This window comes from Haemaphysalis longicornis, unplaced genomic scaffold (genome assembly GCF_048455015.1).
Source record: "Haemaphysalis longicornis isolate Haplotype H1 unplaced genomic scaffold, Haemaphysalis longicornis Haplotype H1 scaffold_10, whole genome shotgun sequence".
In the NCBI taxonomy this organism is placed as follows: Eukaryota; Metazoa; Arthropoda; class Arachnida; order Ixodida; family Ixodidae; genus Haemaphysalis; species Haemaphysalis longicornis.
The window spans coordinates 151038972-151065420 of record NW_027526204.1 but is presented as its reverse complement, the minus strand read 5'-3'; the positions used below and the strand labels follow the sequence as shown (position 1 = coordinate 151065420).

The window sequence follows — 26449 nt, the reverse complement described above, 5'->3', positions numbered from 1 at the left end:
TTTGGCCAAGATTGTCAAAAAAAAAAAAGAAACTCCAGCGTTCACCGTAATTGTGGCAACACTTACTCGAAACGAGAAAGACTCCAGCGTTCGCCGTAATCGTGCCAAAACTTGCTCGCGACGAGAAATGCACGTCGTAGCGTAGGCCCCTCCAAGGTGATGTCCAATGATTATCATTTCCAAAAAAATTAAGTAAACTCACACTTATAGCAACAATGATGGAGCGAAGGTCGTGGCGACAACGAAGAAGAATCAAATCGGCTGCAATTGGGGACTGCAACCTTCCTGGTGGGGCTGAAGGTTGCCGACAGCTTCACTACCTTCAAGTCTTACGCGTTTGTGCAAGCTTCTTTCGTTTTTTTTTTTTTTTGCTCTCTCCGTTATTTTGTTTCTAGTCTACGAATCCTCAGATGAGCAGCCTGCAGGGCTTAATATTACGGGGCTTACGTTTCTATGTGCTTTTTTTTTATAGCCGGCCCTCGCAGCCCTCGGCATGTAGCCAGCAAGTAGCCTGCATATAATCATACTATGCATGTAGGCACACATGTAGCCAGCGAGGTAATGTTCCCATAAAGTTATTCATCATCATAATGTGCCCTGTCCCTGCTTCTTTGTTGTCAGTTCAACTGGCCTACAAATGTGTTAAGTTCCTTATACAGGAAAACATGATAGGTGAAACATTAAGGGACAAGAAGTAAGCGGAGTGGGTCAAGGAACAAAGGCGTGTTAAGGACGTATTAGTAGAAATTAAGAAGGAAAGGACGTGGGCAGGGCATGTAATGCGAAAACAAGAAAACAAGATAACCACTGGTCATTAAGGGTAACAGAGTGGATCCCTAGGGAAGGCAAGCGGGGCAGGGGGCGGCACAATGTTCGATGGGCAGAAGAGATCAAGAAGTTTGCGGGGATAAATTGGTCGCAGGTAGCACAGGACCAGGGTAATGGGGGAGGCCTTTGCCCTGCAGTGGGCGTAGATAGGCTGGATATGATGATGATGATGATGATGATGATGGTGGTGGTGAGGATAATGATGACAGGAAAACAAGTGCTTTGTCTACATTTGTTAGCAACAGGGGTTTCAAAGTGCCCTGGTTGGCCTTGATGGAAATCTTTGGCCGAGGCCTCCACCCTGTAGTGGACTCAAACTGACATGATGATGATGATGATGATGACCATGCTGCATCAGCGTATGGGCCAGAATCCCCCTCACCTAGTGTAGTACGGGGCGTAGGCGGCACAGTCTAGCACCGACGCTGCTGCGGGGCTGCTCTTAGAGGGAAGGGCCTCGTCGTCGGCCGGAGTCACCAGGCGCCCTCCTGCGCCTGCGCAGTGGAGCCGATCTCCGAGGGAGCCGTCGGAGGCGTAAGGGGCGGCCGCACCCACTGCTCCCAACGCAGAATCGCCGTATTCGGCCGACTCCTGCGCGCGCGCACGCATGCCACTCAGCCAGAGGCCGCACACCTCAGAAGGCTCCCTTCCGGCACCCAGTGCGCGCTTCTTCTGCGAGCAGCTTCGAGGCAAATTGAGAGGTAACAGGCGAGGACTCCGCTTTGCTTTCTTTTCCATATATAGTCCATTTCAAAATCTGCGTGCAGCACTGTGAAGGCTACATTGTTGTCAACAGTCCGCCCACTGAGGGCGCCCAACTCACTGTGAAGGAAAGCGACAGGAGGCGCCGAAGGCTTGAAGCGGTTCCACCTGCCTAGAGGGCAGGCGGAAATGTATTTTCAAGGCCCCCTTGGTGGTGAGTCAGGCGTGCTCGGTGGGAAAATTGCTGAGAACAATGCGGCCTCCACAGGCCTGTACTCAGCTTCTGAAAATGACTACGCCTTTTTTCTTTTTTTTTTTTTTGTAACATGATTAACAGTCTTGGACGTACTTGAGTGGCGTCTCTGAAGGCGATAGCTTTTTACGGGGATGACGTCCCCGGCCGAAGGGCGAATGTGACAGTTCGTGCACACCTGGTCCAGCAAATCGGGCGAAAGTTACGTTTGGCTTCCTGAGAACAGTTACGCGAGCTGGTTAGCGTTACAACGCGGCAGCCCACATAAGCTATAGCCGATCCCATGCCATTTAAAATGTCTTCTAATGTGCACGAAACGCCGTTTACGCGAATCATGCCTCCATGCTATGCTAAGGTGCGCAGAGGAGTGGCAGGAAGAGGAGGTTCTCGTACTGCAGAGGGCAACCGGCGGCGGATGAGGCCAAGGGGGAGGGACGGGGCCAGCGTGTATGTACCTGCTGCAGCTTTCCCAGGGCCTCCTGGTGCTGAGCGCTGCAGAGGTTCCAGGCGGTGGCCGGGTAGGGCGACTCTGACTGCTGCTGCTGCTGCTGCTGCGCCTGCTGGGGCGTCGCGAGGCTGCTGGCCAGGCCGTTCACCACGCCGCCCAGCGCATCGTCGGCGCCTACGGGCGAGTCCGGGCCCGAGTTGTCCGAGCCGGCGCTCGAGCCGTTCTCGGCTGGGCTGCTCTGGCTGTCCTGGCTGCTGCGATTGCGACGCCGTGCCGTTTACCCGCCTGCTACGCGTTGTCGCGTTTTCCTTGTGACACGTGCGTGAGAGATGAGTGAATGGAAAATGCTCCAACCAAGGGCGTTTATTAAAAGCGGCCCGCTTCTTAATAGACGCCCTTACTTTTGGCTGGTGTATGTGCCCCTTCCTCAAGTTTAACCCATCCAGACAGAGTTCTGTCGAAAATGATCGCATTCAGATCCTTGAGAGATGCGGCGAAAATTACGAAATAAAAAACCGCCGACGTAGGTAAGAAATATCATGTAGGATCATCTGGGTAATCTGCTTGAGTTTACAATATGCGGCACCCTCCCATTTCTGTCCCTTACTTCTCGAACTTTCCCAAGCCCTCGATCATCTTACCTACCGTTAACTGTGTCCGCACTTATTACAAGAAATTTAAGAGCAGCGGCAAATGGATTCCGTGATTATTTCGCCTTGAGTGGATGGCCGTTTATCACCTAAGTACTGACAATCTTTTGTGCTTTTATTAAAGGGACAGACAACCGATCTTTGTCGAGTATGTACTCTCTAGCTCATATCAAAGCCAGCGTTTAATATAGTCGGGTAACCACAAGCAATTTGTAAACAAATTGGCGGAAACTATTTTAATTTGACACTAAAGTTTCCGAAATCTGAAAGGTGGTGGTTCGTATTGTACAAACGTGACACTACATTACGTGACCTGGTCATGTGACCTGCAAACCTTGCAACTACTGAAACTCCTGAAACATTTATTCACTTATTGAGAAGCTTTTAACATAAGTGTTGCACACGTTTAAATTGTATATGTATTTTAAAGAGTCCTTTCAAAATTTTAAAGACACGCCGCCCGCCGCCGCTCTGTTGCTCCCAGAGAGACTAACTGAACCTTCATGCCCAGTATCAACGGCAGCGTTCAGTAAACAGACACAGTGAAGGAGCTTTCTGCTTGTGCTTTACGTTGTTGGACAATTCTGTCTGAGTCAAGGGCATTTCTTCTGCCGAAATATTCCTTTTGAGCTTCCAAAAACGCCAACGGCAGCTTTTTTTAAAAAAAAAGACAAGGACGCACCCGGGGAGAGTCGAACTACCGACCTCCACAGCATTCTACCTCTTGTCCATCCCAACACATGGCACCTTGGTGCAAAACAGAGCCTGTCATACTAGGCCATCAATACACACAGCTCGCTGCTTCTAGTGACTAAAAAAAAAGACATGAAGGAATAAGAAAGCCTGCAATTCACCATTTTTTAGCTGGGGACAAGCTTCTAATTACCGCTTTTCTTGTCGCATACAGGCAAAAGTATGTTGCCGCGCTACTGTATGTCATGTTCATGGTTGCCAGCATTATTTGTAAGGGGACACGTACCGCTCGTAGATCTAAAATTTTCGATTTAAAAAGTTCTAGGGCGCTAACAGCAAAACCGTTTCGCGTTAAGGTGTTTTAGGGGATTCCCTTTCATACGGGATAGAGAACATACACTCGACAAAAATCAGCTGTCTGCCCCTTTAAAAGCGCGTGCGTGTATGTGTCTTTCTTAGGGACAACTGCGGTCGACGTCCAAGACAAATTAAATTTGCTCGTACATTTCGCCTAAATTCGGTTCCACCTCTATGTCATGTGGTAAAAAGCTTCGCTGGCCATACACCTTCATAAACGGAGTAAAATGGCTCATAATTTCTTTCACCCCCCGCGGTGGCTCAGTGGCTAAGGCATTGGGCTGCTGATCACGAGGACGCGGGTTCGATTACCGGCCGCGGTGGCCGCTTTTGTGATGGAAGCGAAAACCAAGAACGCCCGTGTGTAGGAGATTTCGGTACACGATAAAGATCCCCAGGTTGTCAAAATTAATCCTGAGCCGTCCACTACGGCGCGCATCGTCGCCTGTGTTGCGTCGGCGCATTAAACCCTACAACCAATCAAATCAATAATTTATTTCGAAGAAATTTTATCATCACGGGGCTGTCTCGCCATAGTGTAAACTGTGTACGGATCTTCGAAGAGAAGTTCGACATTCGAGAAAAATGGTGCACCCCTCCGTCTAAAGACGGCGATGTTTGAACGCGAAGCTTTCTCGTGAGGTCACCTTCTGTTGAAAGCTCCGCGTTAAAAAAAGGAAAACCTAAAGGAGGCTTCACCTGTGAAAGAGTACATCTCAGGCAGAGTACGCTACGCTTTACAGGTGGAAGTTGGCTTTCCTGCAGTGGCTTTTTGAGGTGGACTACAGACGCCACCAATGGGACATAGAAAGCTTCGCTTTAAGCTTCGACTGTGTCGGATTGGCTGATCGGATAAACTTCGGTTCCATAAAGCGAGGGACCCAGGTTCAATTGCGACCACAGGAGTCTTTTTGTCTCTTTCACTTCACCAACGATTCATCATCATAGTCCGAGAAAGTTGGCTTTCCTGCAGTGGGTTTTGGAGGTGGACTACAGACGCCATCAGGGAGACAGAAAACTTCGCTGTAAGATTCGTATTACGAAAAAGTCCCAACATGTGCAGTGGGATTCCGACTCTGCACAGTACGCGCGAACGCAGGAGCGTGTCCAGCCGTCGCAGCGCCGTGGTTGCCGTGCCGGAGGCTGTGCCAGGCTTTGCGCGACAGATGGCCGCCGGGGTAGCCGGGGCGACACGTCGCCAGCTCACCCGCGTCCGCGGTTGCGAGACGTGTTTGCTTTGGATTCCCGCGTCGTGGATCTTCGGTAGCCCCGGCGGCACGCTAATCGCAGCGGCCCCCAACGGCGCCTGGCCCGCTCCCCGCCGCCACCCCGGCGTATTTTGACGCCCTCGTCACGAGTTAATCTCGCTCCTTGCGGGACCGCGTGCGCTAACAATTTATCATCGGCTTTGGGGAGACCGCTTATAATACTCCGTAATCGGTGGATGCTCAGGCGTCGAGAAAGCGGCAGAGGGGGCGAAGAGTTTATTTCGAGCCTCTGCGAAAAAGAAGGAAGGTCGCAGACCACGAAACTGCTGCTTATTCGGGATTTAGGCTGAAGGACGTTCCGAAATATGTGCCGCGCCATTCCCCTTGTGTTTTCCTTTTTTCCCCCAGCAGCCGTCACTGGACCAGGCACATCACAAGGTGTAGGTACTGCGCAGACGAGTGGCAGTCTACGAAAGTAACCTCCACGCGTGTGCCTATAGATGTCTCTCGAGGCTCTCTAGCTTTTTGATGTGGCCGTAGGATTGGTGGGGATTGTTTGGCCTTGAAGCCACCGTATTTCCACCCAGTGCAGTGGCAGCATGCGCCTTCCCCTCTCTCCCTCTGTTTACAGGTGAGCAGCCTTGGCGCTCATAGTGAAGGCTTTGTTGACATTGGGCGGCCCGCACGTAGCTTGTTATTAATTTTTCTCCATTCAAAACAACGCGCGACCATGGCAAGAAAAGTTGAGGGTCTCAAGGAGCACGGACTTCGTTTTTCTCTCGGCTTTGCCGAGCTTTTTGGGGATATAAAGGGTGGACAAAATGGAAGGGGAGGTCAGTCACTACAACCGATTAATGTGCCACGGTGACGAGATAAGGCCAAAAAACATTGTGGGCTGCTATACAGCAGCACCCTGCTGCGGCAATTGAAATATTATCGTTTGTTTGTTTGGTTGTTTGTGTGCGTATGCATCGCCCACATGTGTGGGAGAGAGGGAGTGGTAACCCTACTGTGCATGTATGTATTTATCAAACACGGCCTACTTTTACGTCTGGGGCAACGGCAATGATCACGAGCCTAGACGCAATCGAGAGTGGGCAGAAATGCTGAAAATATCTTGTACCCGTGACATTATCCCGCCAGCGTTACGTAATGTTGACGTTGCATGTTGGCATATGAACCAAATTAGGACTGCGATGGTTCAAGCTAGTAAATAAGTATCAGTGCAACCCATTCATTCGAAGTATGCGGAACCAGCCTGAGTGTCCACGCAATCCACGCAATCCGCGCAACACACATAAGGTATTGTTCAGGTCTGATCTAGTTTTTTAGCGCCTGCTCAGCGCACAAAAAAGAAGGTCGTAAAAACTCGCTAGCGGGAAATGTCCGATAGGGCGCTAGAATTTTTTTTCGAGAAGCTCATCTTTGAACATCACTCCATGCAAGGACGGTGTCCCTTCTCGTACGTGAGCTGTTCTCTCCTAGGGAGTATCACACCACCGGACCGCTGCGCGCACACGGAACCACATCTTTCCACACGCTGAGCGAACAGTCACGTGATAGTGCGTTCTGCAGCATAGTGCGACGTGCGCAACTGCCATTCGTGTGGCCCATGTACCCTATGTGTGACAAGGCACATGTCGATTGAGCGCTATACCTGTGGAGCGTATTTATTAATAAAAGATACATGGGAGCTATTATCCTGCCACGCCCTATCACCTGCCACAAACTACTCATAGAGACGGACAAACGGATGGACGACAGATTTAGAGAGGAAATAGCCTAAGAATTCTTGTGCAATAAAACATTCCAAAGCGCGAAGTTCCAAGATGGCCTAGAAAACGGAACCTCACCTTTTTAGTGATATTATGATTTATTTTCATGATCACCGCGATATAAGCTTGATTGGAGCATACCATACCATTCGAACATACCATTCTCCTCAGGTGTCGTTCGATATTGCTTTGAGTCATTCAATGTCTGCTTACGGATTAAGAAATACTGATCAGCATACGCTAGTAAAAATTTGTGCATCTATACGGCCGATAATAAAAATTACCCTAATTTTTGCATACACGCGGTGCACGTTACTGAAATTGTGCTTTGTTATATGCCCAATCACAAATGGCGTGTAGCCGCTTGCCTCCCGTCACTTTCCTTTTATGCCCTGGGACAAAATGGCGCAATAAAAAAAATGAGAAAAAGTACATTTATTGCATTCATATTGGACGGTTTTCAAAGTGAGTGCTCCCATACGAGCCAGCTTCGGCGTCTTAAATCGACCTACCGCCTGATTATATATAGTTCTAAACTTCCTGCTGTCATGTGTTGTTCAATGTTCAAACATTAAAGAGACGCGCCAAATAAGAAAAAATTGGCCGCGTATCTGCTCCTTTCGTTGCAAATGCCGTCAAAAGACGATAGTCTTTATCGGCTTTTGCGAAGTAAATGCCTCTCTTCGCTTTCCCGCTCACCTCTCATGTTGTTCCTCTTGCGTCGCGCTCCTCCCAAGGTAAAGACGCCAAAGGTTTGCTTAAATCATTTTAAATTTCCCGCGTTCCACTGCTCCAAACCGGGTGTCTCGATGCGAGCGCTGCCGTACGGCGAAGACGCGCGTTAATCGAGGCGCCTGTACTTCAACGTTTATAGAACCGCCTTTCCCTACTCCACGTGTGTTGCAAGCAGAACCTATCTAGTGGAACCTTGCGTAACTGTTGCCGGTTGATTTCTTAAAATGGCGCCAGAAGCTATAGTGGCGCGGGCGACAGCAGGCGACGGCGGAGTGAATTCTTTTTCTGCAGTTGATGAAGTATTTAATATCGCAAAAATCAAGCGTGTTTGATTTTTTTGTAAAGGAACACTGCAAATATCACTTCTGTATTGATTTGTTGTCTCATATTTGCGTAATGTCTTGTTCTTCTTCAACAATGTTGACAAATATGAACATTACACCGGACATAGACGGGTAGATTTAGCTGTGACTATATAAGACTATTGCGCAGGCATTGTTTTGCTTTGACCGGGTGGCTGAATCGAGTCACAGACGGACAGACAGACATACAGACATACAGACAGACCAAAATTTCTGGGTTTAAGTAGCCCAAGAAAGACTATCGTCTTTAAAAATCCGGCCCTTGTTATTGTACTAATGTGCCTACCTCACGACCATCCCTCGTGTGGGATGCACCTTATAAATGGGAAAAGTACAAAAACGTAACGGCGGCGTAACGGCCCGGATTCTTTTAATGCTGGAGAATTTCAGTCTGGACTCAACGAGAAAACCCGTTTCTGTAACGCTTGATGTGCTTTACTTTCGCCGCATAGAGAAAATACTATCATATAATCCCTAGGCGTTCACAATTTCATTTACACCACATGCATTGCCCCTAAAAATGTATGCATTAAGCAATGCATTTATGTACAGGGGTGAAGCCGACTTTAATGCCAATCAGTTTATTGTGTGTCCTTCTTTCTTGCCCTCGTTCTTTGCGCTATGAATTCCTCAAAATCGCCACACCAACTTGCCCAAGAATCCGTACTCGTGGTTTATAGCGTTTTGTACGGATGCACTGGGATGTGCGGAGGCATATATTAAAACGCCATTGGTCTTTCTTGCTTTGATATCAACTGTTTATACTGCACCTAAGCAATGTCTTCTGAGTGGTGCATGCGAGTATTGTAGTGAAGTCTATATTAGCGGGCCTTGGTGTATAGCAGAGTCGCTAATGCATTTATCCATAGGTCCCCCCTGGTTCCTGCACATTTGTTTACGTAGTGCGACGTCACAAACTGCAAATTCTCGTTAGCGGTGCCACGTGATTAAAAATAGCTGTACAATGCATAAGGCATTTTTTTTAAACTGGCTGTTATGTGTTTTTACTGATATCGGAATGCACCACGATCTTGCTCGCGTACGCCACACACATACAAACACACGCACGCAAAAAGTGTAAACTGACAGAGAAGGGGAGATCGAGAGAGATATGTGCTCAAGCTATCTTGCTTAGGGTGCAAGCATAGGATAGCGTAGGGTACCCTCACAGTAAATAAATGCACCAGAATGGGGAGGTGAGCATAATAACCGCGGTAACTGATTTCCTACAGCATCATACACGAAGTTCGGACGTTGTGGGTTCGGTAAACACCCAGAAGGAGGAGACGGGGGGGGGGGGGGGGGGGGGCATGTTTTCCTTCAGGTTACTTTTGTCAAACAATTCACAATTCCTATATTCAGACGAAAAAGTGACGAAACCAGCTTCCCTATGCTCGGCATGAAGTTCTTGACGCTGCCCTACCACCACCTTCCACACGTTCCTTTCCTGAGCTGTGGGAGACGATCAGCTGTCAACTGGAGGACCAGGCTCTCCTGGTGACACGGGCCAAGATGGCTGAGGCAACGCATGGATTCCCGGAATCGGGTTCCGCTCTCACTTTTACATTCATTAAAATGCTCTCTCTCTCTCTCTCTCTCTCTCTCTCTCTCTCTCTCTCTCTCTCTCTCTCTCTCTCTCTCTCTCTCTCTCTCTCTCTCTCTCTCTCTCTCTCTCTCTCTCTCTCTCTCTCTCTCACTCTCTCTCTCTCTCTCGTTACGCTCGTTTAAGTTCGTAAAGAAATTGGTCTTCGCTTGACTTCCCGCACACTTCCACATACACCGCGCGTCATATCGTCAACTGAACGTAAAGGATTGCGGCGACAGGATCAAATGAGCACGGCGACCGCTCACCTGGATTCCTGCAGTGCATGTTGGCCTCCCACGGCGAGGTCCGAGTCACTGTCCAGCCGCCTGCGCTTCGCCTGTGGGACGCAAGGGGAGAAACAGGCCCCGGTAGCTTCAGCCTGCGAGTTCTCAGGTGTGCACGCGCGGGTGCGCATGCGTGTGCCGCTACGACGACGAACGTAGTGGCCCAAAACGTTTTCAGGGAGCGAGTGCGTGAATTAATGACTAGATTCCTGTTTTGTCATTTACGGCACTCCATTCTCCCTGCAGAATAGCTTCAATACCTTACGTGTTCTGCATTTTCTTTTTCTTTTTTTTCTTTTTTGCGGAAAGAGATAACATTGGGGCACAGAACAACTCACACGGTAGTTACTCGCATCTGCAAACAGTGCATATTCCAATTTCGTATACCGCAGCCCCTCAATATACTATTCGTGGTCAACTACATCCGTAAATTTTGGAGGTCGAGTAGAACAAGAGACCCGATCCATGAATTGCGGACGTGCAGCATTCTCATGCCCAATGCCTCACCAGTATAGCTGTCGTCCTTTTAGTGAAAGCAGCGCATCAGCCGGCGGAAACTGTGCAACGGTAAAGTTGTGCGCGCTAGTGTGACGTCAGAGAGCGATGAACAAGCGCGAAGCGCCATGAGTCAATTTACAAAACAACGTCGCACCGCTACGCTCGGCCTTCCCTTCAGCAGTAGACATTTGTTCTCTTTTTCTCTCTCCGTTCTTACAAACTAGGCAAAACAGAAAACAGGGAGAGTGAGCTTGCGTGAGCTGCGCCAGACTGACAAGGCCCACAGGCACGCCCAGGTGGAGGCAGGGCAGCAGTTAGCTTTCCTCCGCCACACACACACACACAACTTGAAAGTGGGAGATCAGAAAGGCGGACAGGCGTGTGTCGTTTAGACAATTGTGCCATCAGTTAGGGGGCTAACTAGGACGTTTGGGTTTGCGGATATCAGAAACATGCGGTTTCCATGAAAGTAATTTTGTTTTTAGCATTTGAAACCACCATACCTCGTTATGATGATGATGGTGATGATGATTGCTAGTGATATCCCCTTTGTATCGGGTGAAGAGACATCTCACCAAAAAAAAAAAAAAAAAAACTAGTATACCTATGTTTTATAAGGCTCCGTTTAATACTAGCGCTGCTCTTACGGCAGGCACAAAAACTTGTTAGGCACAAAATGCTTATTTTTTTTTTTTTGCAGGTGGTAGCTGTCCTCGGCAATATTCCCCCCTCTCCTTTTCGTCCACCAGTATTCTAATCTTCTTTTCGTCCCCTCGACAGCCTTGAAGTTAACTTCCTCTGTGCTACTCTTTAATCCTAGGGCTTCTGGAAGCCGAGTATTTCCCTCATGTAGATTTTGGTGGATACCCTCGCATTCTAACACTATGGGCCGCATAGTTTGTTTCTTTACGGCAGACCACGCATACCCCGCGAAATATTTACATGATGGTGCCGCAGTGCGATGCAATCTATGCACAAGCGGCCATGATCGCTCGAGCCACGAATCCGTACCATCCACTGTTTTGTCGTCGTCGCTGATGGGTCCACACGAGCTATGCGCCAGCGCCCACTTGCACTTCCCGTAAAAATATATTAAATTCATTCTACTTTCTAGCAAATCCTCCGGTATTTGTTTGGCTTGTATCACACTGTCTATTTCCCTCATAAGCGATGCCTTACTTTTACGTCCAAGCAGGTTTACCAGCTGCATTGGTATCCCGTCCGGGCCCACTGCTGTTTGGGGGGAAAGCTTTTGCTCTGCTTTTTTCCCAATAAAGGTTGCTCAAACTTATTTCCCTTTCCGCAGTCCTCTGTTGCGCTGATGTTATCTGTGCATGCTTCCCTACCTCTATTTCCTTAAACTTCTCACTGATCACTCGATGAATATGCGCCACGCGTGCGCTCCTTTGAATGTTAATGTTTCTCCTCCTCATCAATACAGAATTTTTTATGGATATCGTTCCTAGAGCTTGGTAATTTTACATGGTTCCAAAACTTCTTGTATGGGCTTTTGTCCTTCTTCCATATTTCTGCCATCCATTTTTCGCTTTTCTGCTTGATCTTTGCTTGCACCCTTTTCTGCACTTCGTTTTTTTTCCCCGGTAGATATCCCATTTTTTCTTCAGTACCTCCGGTTCCATACCAGTTCTTTTTGCCTCTCTATGTTCTCTCGACGGCTTCTTTCGCTGGTCAATAGCCTATTTTATTTTCTTGTTCCACCAGCTTCTCGGTTTTCTCTTTCCTTTCAATCGGTTTCGTTGCTTGGCTTCATTCATCTTGCGCTTTATGAACACGATCATTTCGTCGTGATTCCCATGTTTGTCTGGGAACTTAATGATTTTGTCTTCCATCATATCAGTGATTATCTTTAACTGTTCATTGTTCAAATTAGTTCCTCCGATTGTACCGATTTCTAAATTTTTCCGCGTTGCGCCTACACAGTACAAGGTTTGGTCGCTTCCTAAGCTTTCTCTTCCGTTCTCATCTATCATTTTCCGCAACCTTTCGTATACTGTCCCTGAGACTAGACTATAGTCTATGGTGGACTGTCTGTTGCCGCTTTCCCACGTTATTTGTCCGTCGCACTTGTTTTCTGTGTTTACTATTACAAGCTGGTTTTCCTTACATAAATATATCATTCGTTGTGATCTGTGTATCAATCCAGATCTTCTATGTGGGCATTCATATCTCCAACTATGATTATTTCACCCGAATCTTTGAACTCGTTTATATCTATTCACGAACAGTTTACCATTTCCCCATTTTCGTCCCTAGCTCTGCTTCCGGTACACAGATACACAACTTCTAACCATGTATTTTTCCCCGTTATGGTGCCTCTAACCTATAGATGCTCCTTACAGCTTTCATGCACTCTCTGCCAGTAATCCGCCTACATTAGAGCCCCCCCCCCTCCCCCCCTTTCCCCGCCCTCATATCCGTCCGAGGTAATAGTGCCTTCCTCCTTCCCCTATGAAAATAAATCTGCGGATACCCATGGTCCTATCGTCAAGACTCGCACAAGAACAAAGCGTTCTTGTCGAAAAGAATACAGTTTATGGACATCTATATGAGGTCCTAATACTGGGCATTCAGGATAATACCATTCAGGATTTTAACAAAGACGTTGAAACAACGACGTTTTTTGCTGCGCCGCGAATTTACCCTGGGCGAGGATGCCGATGGATGTTTTGTGAAGTTTCTTTACTTCGGTGATGACGTGACCCCAATAAAGGCCAGGATCATTATGCAATATCTTATACCGGATCTTGAGGCCGTGCTGTATCCTCTCTAGCCAATATGACCAGCGCCAAGTGGGCCAGGCCACTCGGTAGCCAAGACAATAGGCACCATCACCATCAACCTCGCCACCCCATCATTATAATCAGCATCAGCATCATCACTGTCATCATCACAATCACTATTTATTTTTTATTTACCCCTAAAGGCAACATAGTGCGGTATAAAATAACGGGGAAGCAAATAATAAGGTAGATACTGTCAATGGATGTGCAATTGATAGTAGCAGTAAATGATTTACGAAGATATACAAGCATACAAGTAGCAGCCATCAAGTAATGAAAAAAAAAGCAACCCAGAACAAATGAAAAGAGTCTCGGTTAAGTAAAAATGGTAGCAAGTGATATATCTAAATTTGAAAGAAACGCGCTCACTGACAAATAATGAGACAAAGTTTACTACCTTCCCCTTCACGCTCCATTAAAGGGCAATGTAGAGTTCATTTCGTTTTCTTTTTAAACTAATGAGCTACAGAAAATAAAAAAGAAGTAAGCTTTGCTGATGACCCTATTTATTTATTTATTTATTTATTTATTTATTTATTTATTTATTTATTTATTTATTTATTTATTTGTCTGTCTGTCTGTCTGTTTGCTTGTCCAGCAGTCCACCTCCTAAATTAAGCATTCAGTCACCATCATCATTTCTTAGGCTGCCCAGAAGCGTAATTGCAATTTGATCATGGATGGACCGCGTCACCTAGACAATATTTTCTGAATGTTCTCAAAGCTGCCGGTCTACTACCCGTTCGTTAGACTTCTTTAAGCAGGAAAAATAGCTGCTTCCACACCCATTTTTAAACTCCATCCTGCGCCTTGTTTTATACCGAGCACGTACAAATTTTACTTCAAAAAGAAAGAGGTGGGTAAAGTTTATGTCGTGCTGTACGAACGACTCCGCGAGACCCATTCCGTGTGCATGGCTCTCTCCTCAGAAACTTTACATCCTATTGCCAAAACTTTTTATTCCTGCGTCCCCACTCATGTGCGGGAGATTCGGCTCGTTTGGCTGCCCGGCCACTGTGGGTTAACCCTCAATGAAACCGCTGACATATTAGCTAAAACAGCTTTGGCTTTACCGATCGTCGAGGTTCTTCCCCCGTTTTCTTGCGTGTTGTTGGCACGCTATCGCCAATACCTGTTTAATCAAGATGCCTCCGACCATGGTCTGAACACTTCTCCTGAACTGGAACACCTCAGGTACCGCTGGGAGAGAAGTTTATGCCAAACTCGCTTGTGCGAAGTATTGATAACTTCTTTTCGTTGTGGTGTGCCACCCCTTAATCGGTATTTATACAGGGCAAATCTGATAACCACCCCTTTGTGCCACTTTTGCCAAGAAATTGAATCCGTAGAGCATTTCTTTCTTCTTTGCCGCCGATTTGCTAACCATCGGAGAAGGCTGCTGGAGATTCCCCTGCTACGTCTCGGTCTGCCTTTAACTGTACCGGTGCTCTTGTCGTTTGGGGGGACTAGGCTGGGCCGATGCCATAGGGACGTGTGCAACGCCATCCACTCCTTCATTTCGGAGACAGCTCGTCTGCAGTGCTAAAAACATTCCGATTAGGCTGACTTTTACTATAAATTTCCTATTCTTCTCTTTGTTTTTTTTTTCTCGTGTTTTCTCTCTCTCTCTTTCATTAACCTAGACCAAATTCTTTCTTCTGCTCCATTATTTTGCCTTGATTGATTGTAATGAAAACATAACTCTTCTTGGCCAATCCCCCTAAGTGGGTATGCGCCATTTTTCGGGCCACCACCACCACCGCCTCGCAGTAGGAGCGCTTGTTTCAGGCGAAATGCAAAGTGTGCCTCGCGTATCGAAATTTCGATGCCGTAAAAAGAAGCACAGGTGGCCTGCGTTTCACAGCGCGGGCGTAGCTTCGAAGCTACAATTAAACCTGGATGTAACGAACCTCTATGTAACGAATTCCTAGATTTAACGAAGTTTTTCAATTCCCCATTGTCAGTCCCGTTGAAACCCATGTGTTTGCGACCTCTATGTAACGAAAGCATTGCGACGGTTAACTCTGATGTAACGAATTCTCTACGCTGATGAGCCATTGTTGTCTGCACTTTTTCTGAAAAATCGGCAGGAGAAATGCACTGATTTAGCGAAGTTTCCCGCACAGCTAACTGCCGTGCGTTTCCGGTGTGAGTGCGGTGTCGGTTAGGTGCTAGAACTGCCTGTCGGCGCGAAGTTGCGCGTCTCGACCGCCATCTGTGGTGTCGGTTCGTCGGTGATAAATCCTGGGGCCAGAAAACGAAAACTTTTGTCTTTTCAAGACAAGCTCGCAATTTCAAGTGCCGTCTCCACTGGCAAAAAAAAAGAAGAATGTTGCCGCCCGGTACAGTATCCCAGCCAGCACCTTCTCAACAATTTTGAGTGCGGCAAAGAGCATCAAGTTGGTGAAAACGCGCCCTTACAACATAAATTTGGTTCCTGAAACGGGTTAAGGCACCCGAAAGTGTAAAAGAAGGCAAAAGTGGTACCTAAGTTACGTTTGTGAATAGGGAGGTAAGTGACCTCGCTTCTTTGCAGCGCCGTGTTTTAACTAAGTTCGCGGGAAAGCATCAGGGGCAAATCACGGAGTTTTTCGTTGGGAAATATATCCTTGAAGGGTGAGTTCACCGTCACTGATGTCTAGCGTTTTGGTTTCGTTTCTGCTTCATTCACGCGAGCCTTAACTCTAAACCTGCATGTAACGAAAACCCGCGTGTGACGAAAATAAAGCCAATTTTTTTATCAACTTCGTTATATCCAGGTTTAACTGTATTGACAACGTGGATTAGGAGATTTCAACAACGTTTCACTAAAACTACAGGGAAGGAGGGGAGGCTGCTTTGTCTTCAAATAAAAATTTAACATGTAAAAAAGCACGCTAGACATTCTCCAAAGCCAAGCAGCTTCCTTCGCGGCGTGTCTCCACCGAGAGGAACGCAAGTCACAGAGAGCGGGGGAACGGCAAAGGGCGGGAAAGGAGGCTTAAAACTGAGCAAACAGGATTTGTGTGTGGCTAAGCGTTAACATCTGCAGCCGCTATTGCCAGAGTACGGGTGCCTGAGCGGTGCACTCGAACTAGATTTGTCAGTTCTTGTCACTGCAACCAAGTGCGAGGTGCCACAAGTCACCCCAGGAATCAAACTGTCTTTTTTTTCCCTGGACCAGACTCTTTTCTGTCCGTCCGTCCGTCCATCTGTCTGTCTGTCTGTCTGTCTGTCTGTCTGTCTGTCTGTCTGTCTGTCTGTCTGTCTGCGCGTGCGTGCGTGCGCGTGCGTGTGTGTGTGTGTGTGTTAATTTGAAATATCCCCTCTCTCCCCTGTCTTCTGTAAATATGTCACCTCTATCCTCTGTCTCTCCTCTCTGTGAATCTGTCATCCTCTGCCCCAACCCCCACACCAGCAGGCGTTCCGGTGTCCACCCCTAGGTGGGACAATTTACGCCTGCTGGTGGACTTTCCTTCGCTTTTCTTTGTCAATAAATTCACTCATTCATTCATAATCACGTCACATTTCTCAAGTCAGATTCACCACATAATCCACCAGCACTGCCATGGGGGTTGATTTTGCAGTATTGCCATCACGAGTGGACATCAAACCAGCACCTGGCCTTTTTATAACATACCCCTTCACCTTTCAACTCCCTACGAGCAACTGTACTCGCAATCTTCGACCTCAGATCAAACTTATCAGTGAGGTTGATGTCCAGTTAGGCAAGTTGTACTTAGCATTCGTTGAGCACCCCAGACTTCGTGTGTCAGCCTCATCTCACGCTCTACCGCTTCACAACCTAACCTCAGCCTTGAACCCCCAAATCAGTCGTTCTTGTAGTCTCAAATTAAATCGAAGCGCACCTCGAAAACGCAACGCACTTTATTCGTATAAAAAAGACTTCCGGCGACCTAGAACCAAGTGGTAATTGTCACCACGGACAATTAGCAGTAACACGTAACTATATTAACAAAAAAATACACTACAATGTGTTATTTTTGACAAGTTACTCAGCCATTTTAGCTGGGTGAAGTCAAGACAAATGAAGACCAAAGTGACAAGAAACAGGCGTAAATAAATCACAAACGAGTTTTTGCCGTTTCAGGTTTCACCGTGCAACATATGGAGAGAATAGCTATTTATTCTGTGGGTATTTATTGTAGAGATCCTTAAATGTTTAACCGAGCTTCATATAAAAAAAGCGTTTGATCTCGTATTGCTTAATAAAAACTACAAGACACCGAAACTGCTTACGAAAAAATTCAAGTGAATTAGTCTTGGACCTTCTATTAACCTCAGCTTCAACGTCGATATCCCTCATCCGCCAAGCTCGCCATGCTTAGGTTTAGTTCAGATGATATCTTAGCTCGAGCAATCAGCAGGCGGAACCCTCCAAGCTTTTTCCGAACCCACCACATCGTGAGGTTTAAAAATATACCGGGTTGAAATGGACCTTTTGGAAAAGGGGGGGAGGGGCGGGACTATGGAAAGAGGGCATTAAGGAATGGTCACGGTACAGTTTGGGGGCGCGCTGAAGCCTCAACAGAACAATACGACAGGGTCAGCTATGTTGCTTGGGATGGTTGGATTTGTGAGTCTTGACTATGGCGTCCACAGACATCGAACGGATGCATGGCGCACTTAATTGTGCACTCGTACACGCGTAGAGTAGCCCATGGCCGCAGAGGGTGATGAGGAATAACTGGATAAGGCGGGTAATTAAATAAATACTAGTAATAGATACACCACGCGCGACTAGCAGTTTTAATCAATCAATGAATATCAATGAATTGACATACTATGTCATCCCATACTATGTAATCTATTCAACCACTCTCTCTTTGATGGTATATATCCATCAAGTCTGAAACTAGCAAAAGTTACCTCTGTATTTAAGGAGGGTGACCGATCTGAGCCATCCAGTTATCGACTAATTTCAGTTCTAAGTGTTATCAACATTACTTTCGAAAAATTAATTGCAAAACGCGTCCACAAGTTTCTTGAAAAGTACCGCGTCCTCTGTCCGCAACAGCAGGGATTCCGCCCGCGATACTCAACATCAACAGCTGTGCTCTCATTTACCCAAGTACTTAATACCACCCAGCATAATAATAAGCTTGCCGCTATAGCATTCTTAGACCTTCAAAAAGCTTTTAAGTGCGAATGCACTTTATAAGCGACCCTGAATTCCGTTGACCGCCGTCCGTCCACATAGCAACAGCTGCGGGTGCGCGCGCTCCTCGTCTTCCTTGGCAACGGGGGGAGATGGCACATACCCACGTGGGAGATTGGCCAGGAATCTCCTCGTCTTCCTTGGCAACGGGGGGAGATGGGCGCGCGCTGCCTGGCCGCTGACATGGCACATACCCACGTGGGGGATTGGCCAGGAATCGGGCGTGAGAAGGGCTAATGCACCCGCTTAAAGGAGTACTGACACGAAATTTCAAAGCTGAGATCCGCTCTAGCAATCAAGTACAACGACAACACAAATAGGTTCTGTGCATGGCACATACCCACGTGGGGGATTGGCCAGGAATCGGGCGTGAGAAGGGCTAATGCACCCGCTTAAAGGAGTACTGACACGAAATTTCAAAGCTGAGATCCGCTCTAGCAATCAAGTACAACGACAACACAAATAGGTGTCTGTGCATGGCACATACCCACGTGGGGGATTGGCCAGGAATCGGGCGTGAGAAGGGCTAATGCACCCGCTTAAAGGAGTACTGACACGAAATTTCAAAGCTGAGATCCGCTCTAGCAATCAAGTACAACGACAACACAAATAGGTGTCTGTGAATAAATGCATCTTTCTTTCTTTGTAGTTGTGTGTGTGTGTGTGATCTCTCTTTCGCGAACATTACCGAACCGCGCAAATTCAACTCCTGCATTCGCACTTTCACATTCTTCCCCTCGGGGAAATGCGGGGAAATTTTTTGATACAGTAGATCACAATATTATGCTGGATAAACTTAACAATTATGGCTTCCGAAACAAAACCTTTCATCTATTTCCTTTCTTACCGACCGTCAGCAAAAAAGTCCATTAACAATATAACGTCTTCCCTGGTGCTATATGGCTGGTGCCCCTGCCATCTAGCACCAAATTTGCTCGTTTTTTATTAAACGTTTATTTCTCTCTCTCTCTTCCCTACGATACATAACAACAGGTGTTCCACAAGGGTCCGTTCTGGGGCCCTTACTGTTTACCCTCTATGTAAACGACTTGCCTCAAATAATTTCTTCTGAAATGCTCATGTTTGCCGATGACACTGCTATCATATTCACAGCCGATAATGAGGATGAATTTCAAGATAAACTGATCATAGAGCTAGCAATAATATCAAACTGGATTTTGTAGAAACAAATTGACAATCAACACAGAGAGACTAAATACATGCTTTTTCACTCTCCGAGAAGACTTGTAAATTACAGTCTAATTAAACCGATTATTAATGATAATGCACTTCACCAAACCAGTTCCCTCGAATATCTAGGTATTGTCTTTGACAGCAAGTTAAACTGGAATAACCAAATTACGCATGTTTGTTTTAAGATAGCCTCCGGATGCTACGCCCTTTTACAAGCTCGTGATTGTTTTGACACTAACATCTTACTTTTACTATACCATGCCTTTATCAGCAGTCACCTGACATATTGTTTAGAGTCCTGGGGCTGGACGTTCACTACGTACCTTAACCCCATCAGACGATTGCAAAAACGTGCGATTAGAATTATAAATTTCGCCAGATACAACGGACACAGTAAGCCTCTGTTTACTCAGCTCCAACTATTAACTTTTGATTGCATTCGTGAAGATAAAACTGCTCGAGTCCCATACGACATACTAAGAAACAATCATCCATTTCCTGTCTCCTTATTAAACAGTCCACTACGGCACACAAGAAACTTCAGCTTCAACGATTTCAATCTTCCCCTTACTCATAATATTTATGGTGAGCGACTTATGCAGTACGTTGGTGCGAAAGTGTGGAATAAAATACCTGTTGACCTGAAAAATGATCATAACTTCTGTAAAAAACTGAAAAACCATTTTCTGTTATATGCCCAAGAGTGTCCCCTGCACTAGAAACATACTTGTTTTTTTTTTCTCGTTTTCTTTTTTATCACAGCATGATCATTTGCGTACAATCGCCAAGTTTGCGGCCTCTCTCCTCTTTTTTTTTTAAATAGTCATTACGTGGTATGCATGGTTTACTGGTGTTGGTGTTTTATGTATTGGTGTTTACTGTATTCTAACATGGTTATAGTACAGTATATTTGTTCACTGATTGTTAACCATGAGTCTGCTTATAACTATGCATTTCCCAATTTGGACCCACAACTAGCCTTTAGCTATGGGTCCAAGCACTGTTTGCAAATATTATGTACCTATGCTTGAAATAAAACCAACGATTGATTGATTGATTGAAAGTGATTGAACCAACCAACATCACGCAATAAAAACACCACATCACGATGTAGCAGCCTCTCTGTCCGATAGCGAATAAAACATGCCGACATAGTTGCACATATCCCCAAAAAGGGATTGCCCGAGGCTTGGTAAAACGGCTAATCAGATATATAATTCTACCCATCTATTAGAATGCATCGGCGGCTTCAATGGACGGATAACATTATTGAATGATAACATCTGCTCGCTCTGAAATTCGCAACACTGTTGTGCGGTCGAGCAAGGCTCCGTTATCAACAAGACTGCCGTCTTAATTCAATAACGAGTCTCGTAGCCCAGGTTGGGGGTGGAAAGGGGGATTTAGGAAGCAGATGGTTGGGTGTCACTTCCGGTTTTCTGTAATGTTCTCACTTTAGCAATTTAGCAACTGGGAACCACCATCCCTACATTATTACGAACACTGCGTTCATTTTGCGATGGTCACCAGCCTAGCGGATTACTCTGCGTTAACGGTCAATAAAGGTTTGAGCTATAATCCCGAAGGGTAACTTTCAAGCGCGAATACAGGAAAGCTTATGGCCCTGCGGAGTCGGAGGAGTCACAACGCGGTGTTTAAATATTCAGTGAATAAAAAAAATTGCCGCATTTGATAAGCACTGGTGAACAAGTGGGTTTGGTGCACGGATGTAACGACGACCACCTTAGCGTTACCGTGCCGCACAAAACAATTTTCACCAAGATCATTGTAAAGGCAGCAAGAAAGCTTTTCTTGAAAAAAACGTGCTTACGGCTAGCATATAGCTTACGTGTGCAGGATGTTTTTCTTCGTACGGCTCGTAGTTGAGAGACAAGTGGCGCAAAGCTATAACAAATGCTCCTGTCTTCCTTGCGTTAAGAAGTTACGACATTTCGAAAAAATCGTGGCTTCTCCGGCTCAGTTTGTGGACGCTTCCATTCGGCTGGACCCGTCGAACTGAGTGGCGCACAGCGGTAAGCATACTGAACTGAGCAAAATTATATCATTATCACGAAATGTGTGCATACAAGTTAACTTGTTTTAAATGTGTCTTGCGTGGGGCTTGTCTGGCCCGTAGGTACACGTCCAGCCTTTCCTTGCACTCGTTTAAAAAGGCATTTTTTTTTTTTGCCTGAACTGGCTGCACTGGTGCAAGCAGTGCAGCATATGTTCATTTTTTTTGTTACTAATTGATATCCCCAGTAGCACTTTGCACTGGTCTGCACGACACTGCACTAATCTGCACCAGATCAGGTAAAAAAAGGTGCCCCTACTACATCCCCACCATGCGTCAAGCTGTGTATCGACGTCCAACTATGGGTCAATCTGTGCTGCAACCGCACCGACGATGCAACGACAACGCAAGTGTACACGCAACGTGGCGTCTACCTGCATATAGCTAATAAGCTAACAAACGGGCAATTTTGCTTCCACTTTGACTAGACTTCAGTAACAATAAAAGTAGACGAGAAACAACTCTCAAAATTATTTTCAGCTTTGAGACTAATATTTCTTTCCATTTGCAAAGATGAGGGCAAGGAATGAAAACACAAAATGAAGAGAAATACGCGTTATTCTCGGGTTGCATGACGAGAACGAATACATTCGACGGGAAGGCCGTGCAAAGCGTAACCATGACCTCCCTGCAAGCCATTTCCTATCCCAGGAAAAGGATACTTCACAAGGTGGCATTGACCCTGTCATTTGGACCTGCAGGGATTTAAAAAAAACGACATTTCGATGGGAAATAGAGCTATGTCCTTAAAATGCCAAACAAGATCAACGCAGGTTCAAGGAGGTCTAGCACCGTTATGAACCTCTGCGTCCTTATTACTTTTGTGTTGCTGCCATTATTTCACCGTGCGAAATGAGCACCTGACGTGGCACTTGATGCCAAAATGGCCAAGGATCGTCATATCGTTGATATATATCAGTGTCTAAAGCATTTTCCGGTGCTTGGTCAATTTTCCCACACGTTTCCTAACACCCATGGGCTGTTGCTAAGCCTTTTTCCTTCCAATTTTCTAGCAAGTTGGTACTTAAAAGACAGCTCGGATAAATGTAAAGAGCTACACGGCTGCTCATCAGTCTTCGATTTCTGTACCCAAACTTTTTTATCCTGGGGTCATTACGTGCTTTACGTGAGAAAGGCTGAAGGAGCTTTATGCGTGCCGAACGCTTACACAGGTATGCACCGCAGCACGAAGAAAATTACCGGCGAGCTACGACAACGGGGAAGTCGTGAGTGTAGGTAACGGAACAACCTGTCCAAAAACCGTGCCACGCATTCGTGAGGTATTTGTCGGGAACGTTCTCGGAAACAGAGCTACGCAAATGCTCCCAGGTTCAGCCTCCGCCAACGCCATTTCGCCCACCAAAGCCATCGAAGAAGGCGGATGCTCCCGAGCCGCAACAGGTGTCACTCTCGCAGCCACCACGGCGCGCATGGGTGGTGGCCGGAGTCGAGACAGACCCCGGGCTGCCGCAAAGGGGAAGGGCGCGAGGCTCGAGGGAGAGGGAAGGCACGCGTGGCCGCGCCTTACCTGAGGTTCAGACTCCTCCAAATCGACCATGTCCCGCCTGTGGACGGGTGCCGTTGACGAATGCGCCCTCAGGCGAATGAACGCTAGCTCGCCGCCGAAGGCTCGGCCCCCGGGCAGGGTCCACTCGCGGCGCGAAGGGGGGGACGCCAGCGCCGACGAGGGCGACGCGATGCCCCCGCCGACGATGATGCGCGCCGCGGCCGTCGCCGATGTCTTGTGCGCACAGACGCAGCAGCTCACGGTGGGCTGCGCTTCCTTCTTCACAACCACTGTGCCTCCCTGACTCGGAGGGGAGGCGCACTTGCTCGCCATGGCCGATGTTTCGCTGACAATCGCTCGCTTCTTCCTCCCCGGCCCGTCTCCCCCCCCCTGCAGCTGGAATATGTCGAAGCCCCCGACGGTTCAGCTCTTACATCTTCGTGCGGACTGCGATTCTCTTCTCGTGATCCTTCGTCAACTCCGAACGCTCCTCGCTGGGAGAGTAACGTTTGTATCCAATCTTCCAGCGTCCGCATTCACCTTATTTCCAGACCATTTTTATGATACGAAGGCTTTCTGGTTGAAAACACGGGAAATGTTCACTCGGTGGGTGGCGACCCGCTGGGTCTTCTAGTAAAGATGCATTCAGATGCTTGCAGAGGAAAATTGGCAACACTGTCACCGCGCGAAACAACGAGTCAGCGTTAGGAAAGCTCCTTGCTGGATATTAAACGCAAATGCTGACCCAACTGCCGGAGTGCGCGCTGTTTCGCTTGTCTGAGTTGTTTATAGCCTGCAACAGCTGCAAGCTTCGAGCGCTGTGAGCTTTGAATCAGTTTATGCGCTCTATATGTATTGTACTCCGCACTGCGCTATTCACAAAAGAAAACTGCCAAGAGAGAGAAAAGAAACACCCTCAAGAGTTTACCTAGCTTAAAAATCGTAGTCGCGGTACATGAGCACTCAAACGACACGGCATCAATCGACGTAACCCCAAATTATATGTTGAGCTATCAAGTGAAGCGCGCGTTTGTAGTAATACACACAGACGATAATCGGACCCGTCTTGCGTGACGAACAAAATGTCTGCTGTCTCTTGCTTGACTCGCGGCATTGGCACACAACACTCACTACGAACCATAGGTAGACACCACAACCGTTCTATTAATGTTTTCACTTGCTTCGTGATGTCAATGGTGTGCTTCCTTGCCTATACGTTGGTCCTTAGTGACTTACCAGCCAGGTGAGCTCAGTACGTGCTCGACCTCACGGTAGCACTCTGAAGACGATGACACAAGCCGAGACGGTATCTCTGGTACCTTCACTGCGCACTGTCGCAGTTCCCAACGGCACTTCCTTCGTGAGTATGCCGGCAAAAGGCGATGTAATTGTGCTTTTCTTTCCCAGGGCTGGAACTTGGCGACTCCTGCTCGCGATGCTCGCATTAGCGCGTGCGCGCTGGATGCGCACTCACACCACCGTCCGTCACTGTCGACACAGAGTGGCGGGAATTCCAGGCCGTGGCACTCCCCTCTCCTCCGCTTCAGCTACCGCTCCGCAGGGGAGCCCAGCGGTTGACTTCTTCGGAAGATGTCCCACATCCCTCGTTCCTCGGGGTTTCTTACCGTCCCCCGTCCGTTCCTCCGCCCGCAGTAAACACGGGGCCGAGTGGCGGCTACAGTCCCCCGGTCACGTGGGGCACTGCGGCGGTTCCTCGTAGAAGGCAAATCGGCAGGGCACTCCCGGCTGGTGCCTGCGTGCTCCTTTTCAACATCAAGAGCGCATGGCCATGATTTACAAGTTTACGGGTTTCCCCTCGTCGCGAACTTCGCAATTATCACATCCGTACTATTCCGTTTCGTTCGTTTCTTTATGAGCAGTTTAATGAGCGAGATAGCAACTCCGTCACTCTGCGGTAAGAGAAAGCCTTACGGGCATTCTGTTAACCCGGTGGTGAGGACGTTAGAGCTCTTTCTTTCTCCTAACCGCCCTCCCTCGCTAGCTTTCCGCTTCGCAGTCGTCAACCCTAGGAGGAGAGGACGACCCGTGCCGAAGCCCACGGCTCGCAGGCATTTCCTTCCCTTTCGTTCGCTGCTAGCACCGTCGCTAATGGTCTCCCCTCGCCCTCCTCTTCCGAGTCCGCATCTCCGCCCTTTCTTCGCGGAAAAGAACGCCGGCTCCTGGCTGTGGGCAAAACAGCGGCAAGTGGCAGAGAACTCCTGGCCCCGAGATCGGGGAAGGGCGGTGCGAACATCTGGACGAGGGAAGCAGCAGCGAGTCTGTGTGCATGCGTCTCTTCGAGTCCTGACGATCTTTCGGGGATTTTGTCTTTCTGGGTTAGCTTGTTTACTTGGTCTCACGCCTGACCTTGAACTAGGTGTCAGCGCATCACCTACTTTTGATTTTTTTCCCCCTCAAAGAAACACAGTTCTTATTTTTCGCTGCTGCGTACATGCGTGGAGGAAGCATCTTGTTCCTATGTGTACTATTTGATGGCTAAGCGTCTTAAGTGTTCAGGCCATTAGTGTGGTTTCCTTTCTTGTTTACTCGGCGATTACTTGAAACGAATCGTGGAACGAAGCCCCAAGCCTGGGGTTAGAAAATGGAGTACTCATAAATCTTGTTGGGGAGAAATGTATATTCTTGCTGTATCAAGGTTTCTATGTTTTGAAGCAGTACGTAAGGAGATGCGGAGCAGGGCAAAAAACAATATTCCGACAGTTTTTATTGTATTAAAACATACAAAAACGAGCAAAATAACAGGGTATCAAAATAGCCCTTCCTCTTCTTTTTTTCTTTTTGAGGGAAGAACAGGTAATGCATCGGAGATGCCAAATCATTGCACTACCATAGACGCGCAACGGTGCGCCATAGATGCGCCATCCAGTGCGCCACGGCGGAATCTGCGAAGTGAACCAAGTTCACGCCCCTCTGAGGCCAAGTGTATACGCCGCGTTGAGAAACACGGACTGAGGACACGCAAGCTGACACATTTGGGAACGCAAAAAACAGAGGAAGACGCTACTTTAAAAGAAAGGTGGGGGGGGGGGGGGGGGGGGGGAAGACAGGAAGAGAAGAATAGGGGCAGGAGAATGCACATGCGCTCCGTCCTTCGGCCAGTGCAACATTTTCGAACGTTATTCAGATACAAAAAGACGCCAGCTGTTGAAGCGTCCCAAATTCAAAATAAGGGCCCTAACTTCATGCATAATTACATCCTCCGTTTCCTTGACGAGTTGAGCTCATACGTTCCTTGACTACTAGAACGGCCAGCTCGTGTGAAGCCTTGTTTCGTGATATCTTGGCAGTTGTGCGCTGGCTTTATGATCGCTTATTT

At 47.4% G+C, this 26449-nt stretch overlaps 1 protein-coding gene across 4 annotated transcripts in view; it reads right to left on the bottom strand.

Moving 5' to 3' along the window:
- LOC144159644 (protein phosphatase EYA2-like) overlaps positions 1–26449 on the bottom strand; it is a 125034-nt gene that overhangs the window by 60020 nt on the left and 38565 nt on the right. The window contains exons 1-4 of one of the 4 annotated variants that reach the window (XM_077691252.1): positions 23134–23988; positions 9863–9933; positions 2239–2482; positions 1211–1419 (exon numbers count right to left, since the gene is read on the bottom strand). In XM_077691252.1, coding sequence (XP_077547378.1) covers positions 1211–1419; positions 2239–2482; positions 9863–9933; positions 23134–23445 — 836 coding nt within the window. In that variant the 5' untranslated portion in view covers positions 23446–23988. Of the gene's footprint in view, positions 1–1210; positions 1420–2238; positions 2486–9862; positions 9934–23133; positions 23989–26449 lie in introns of those variants that run through there. The other 3 variants (XM_077691251.1, XM_077691253.1, XM_077691254.1) reach the window with 3 other exon arrangements.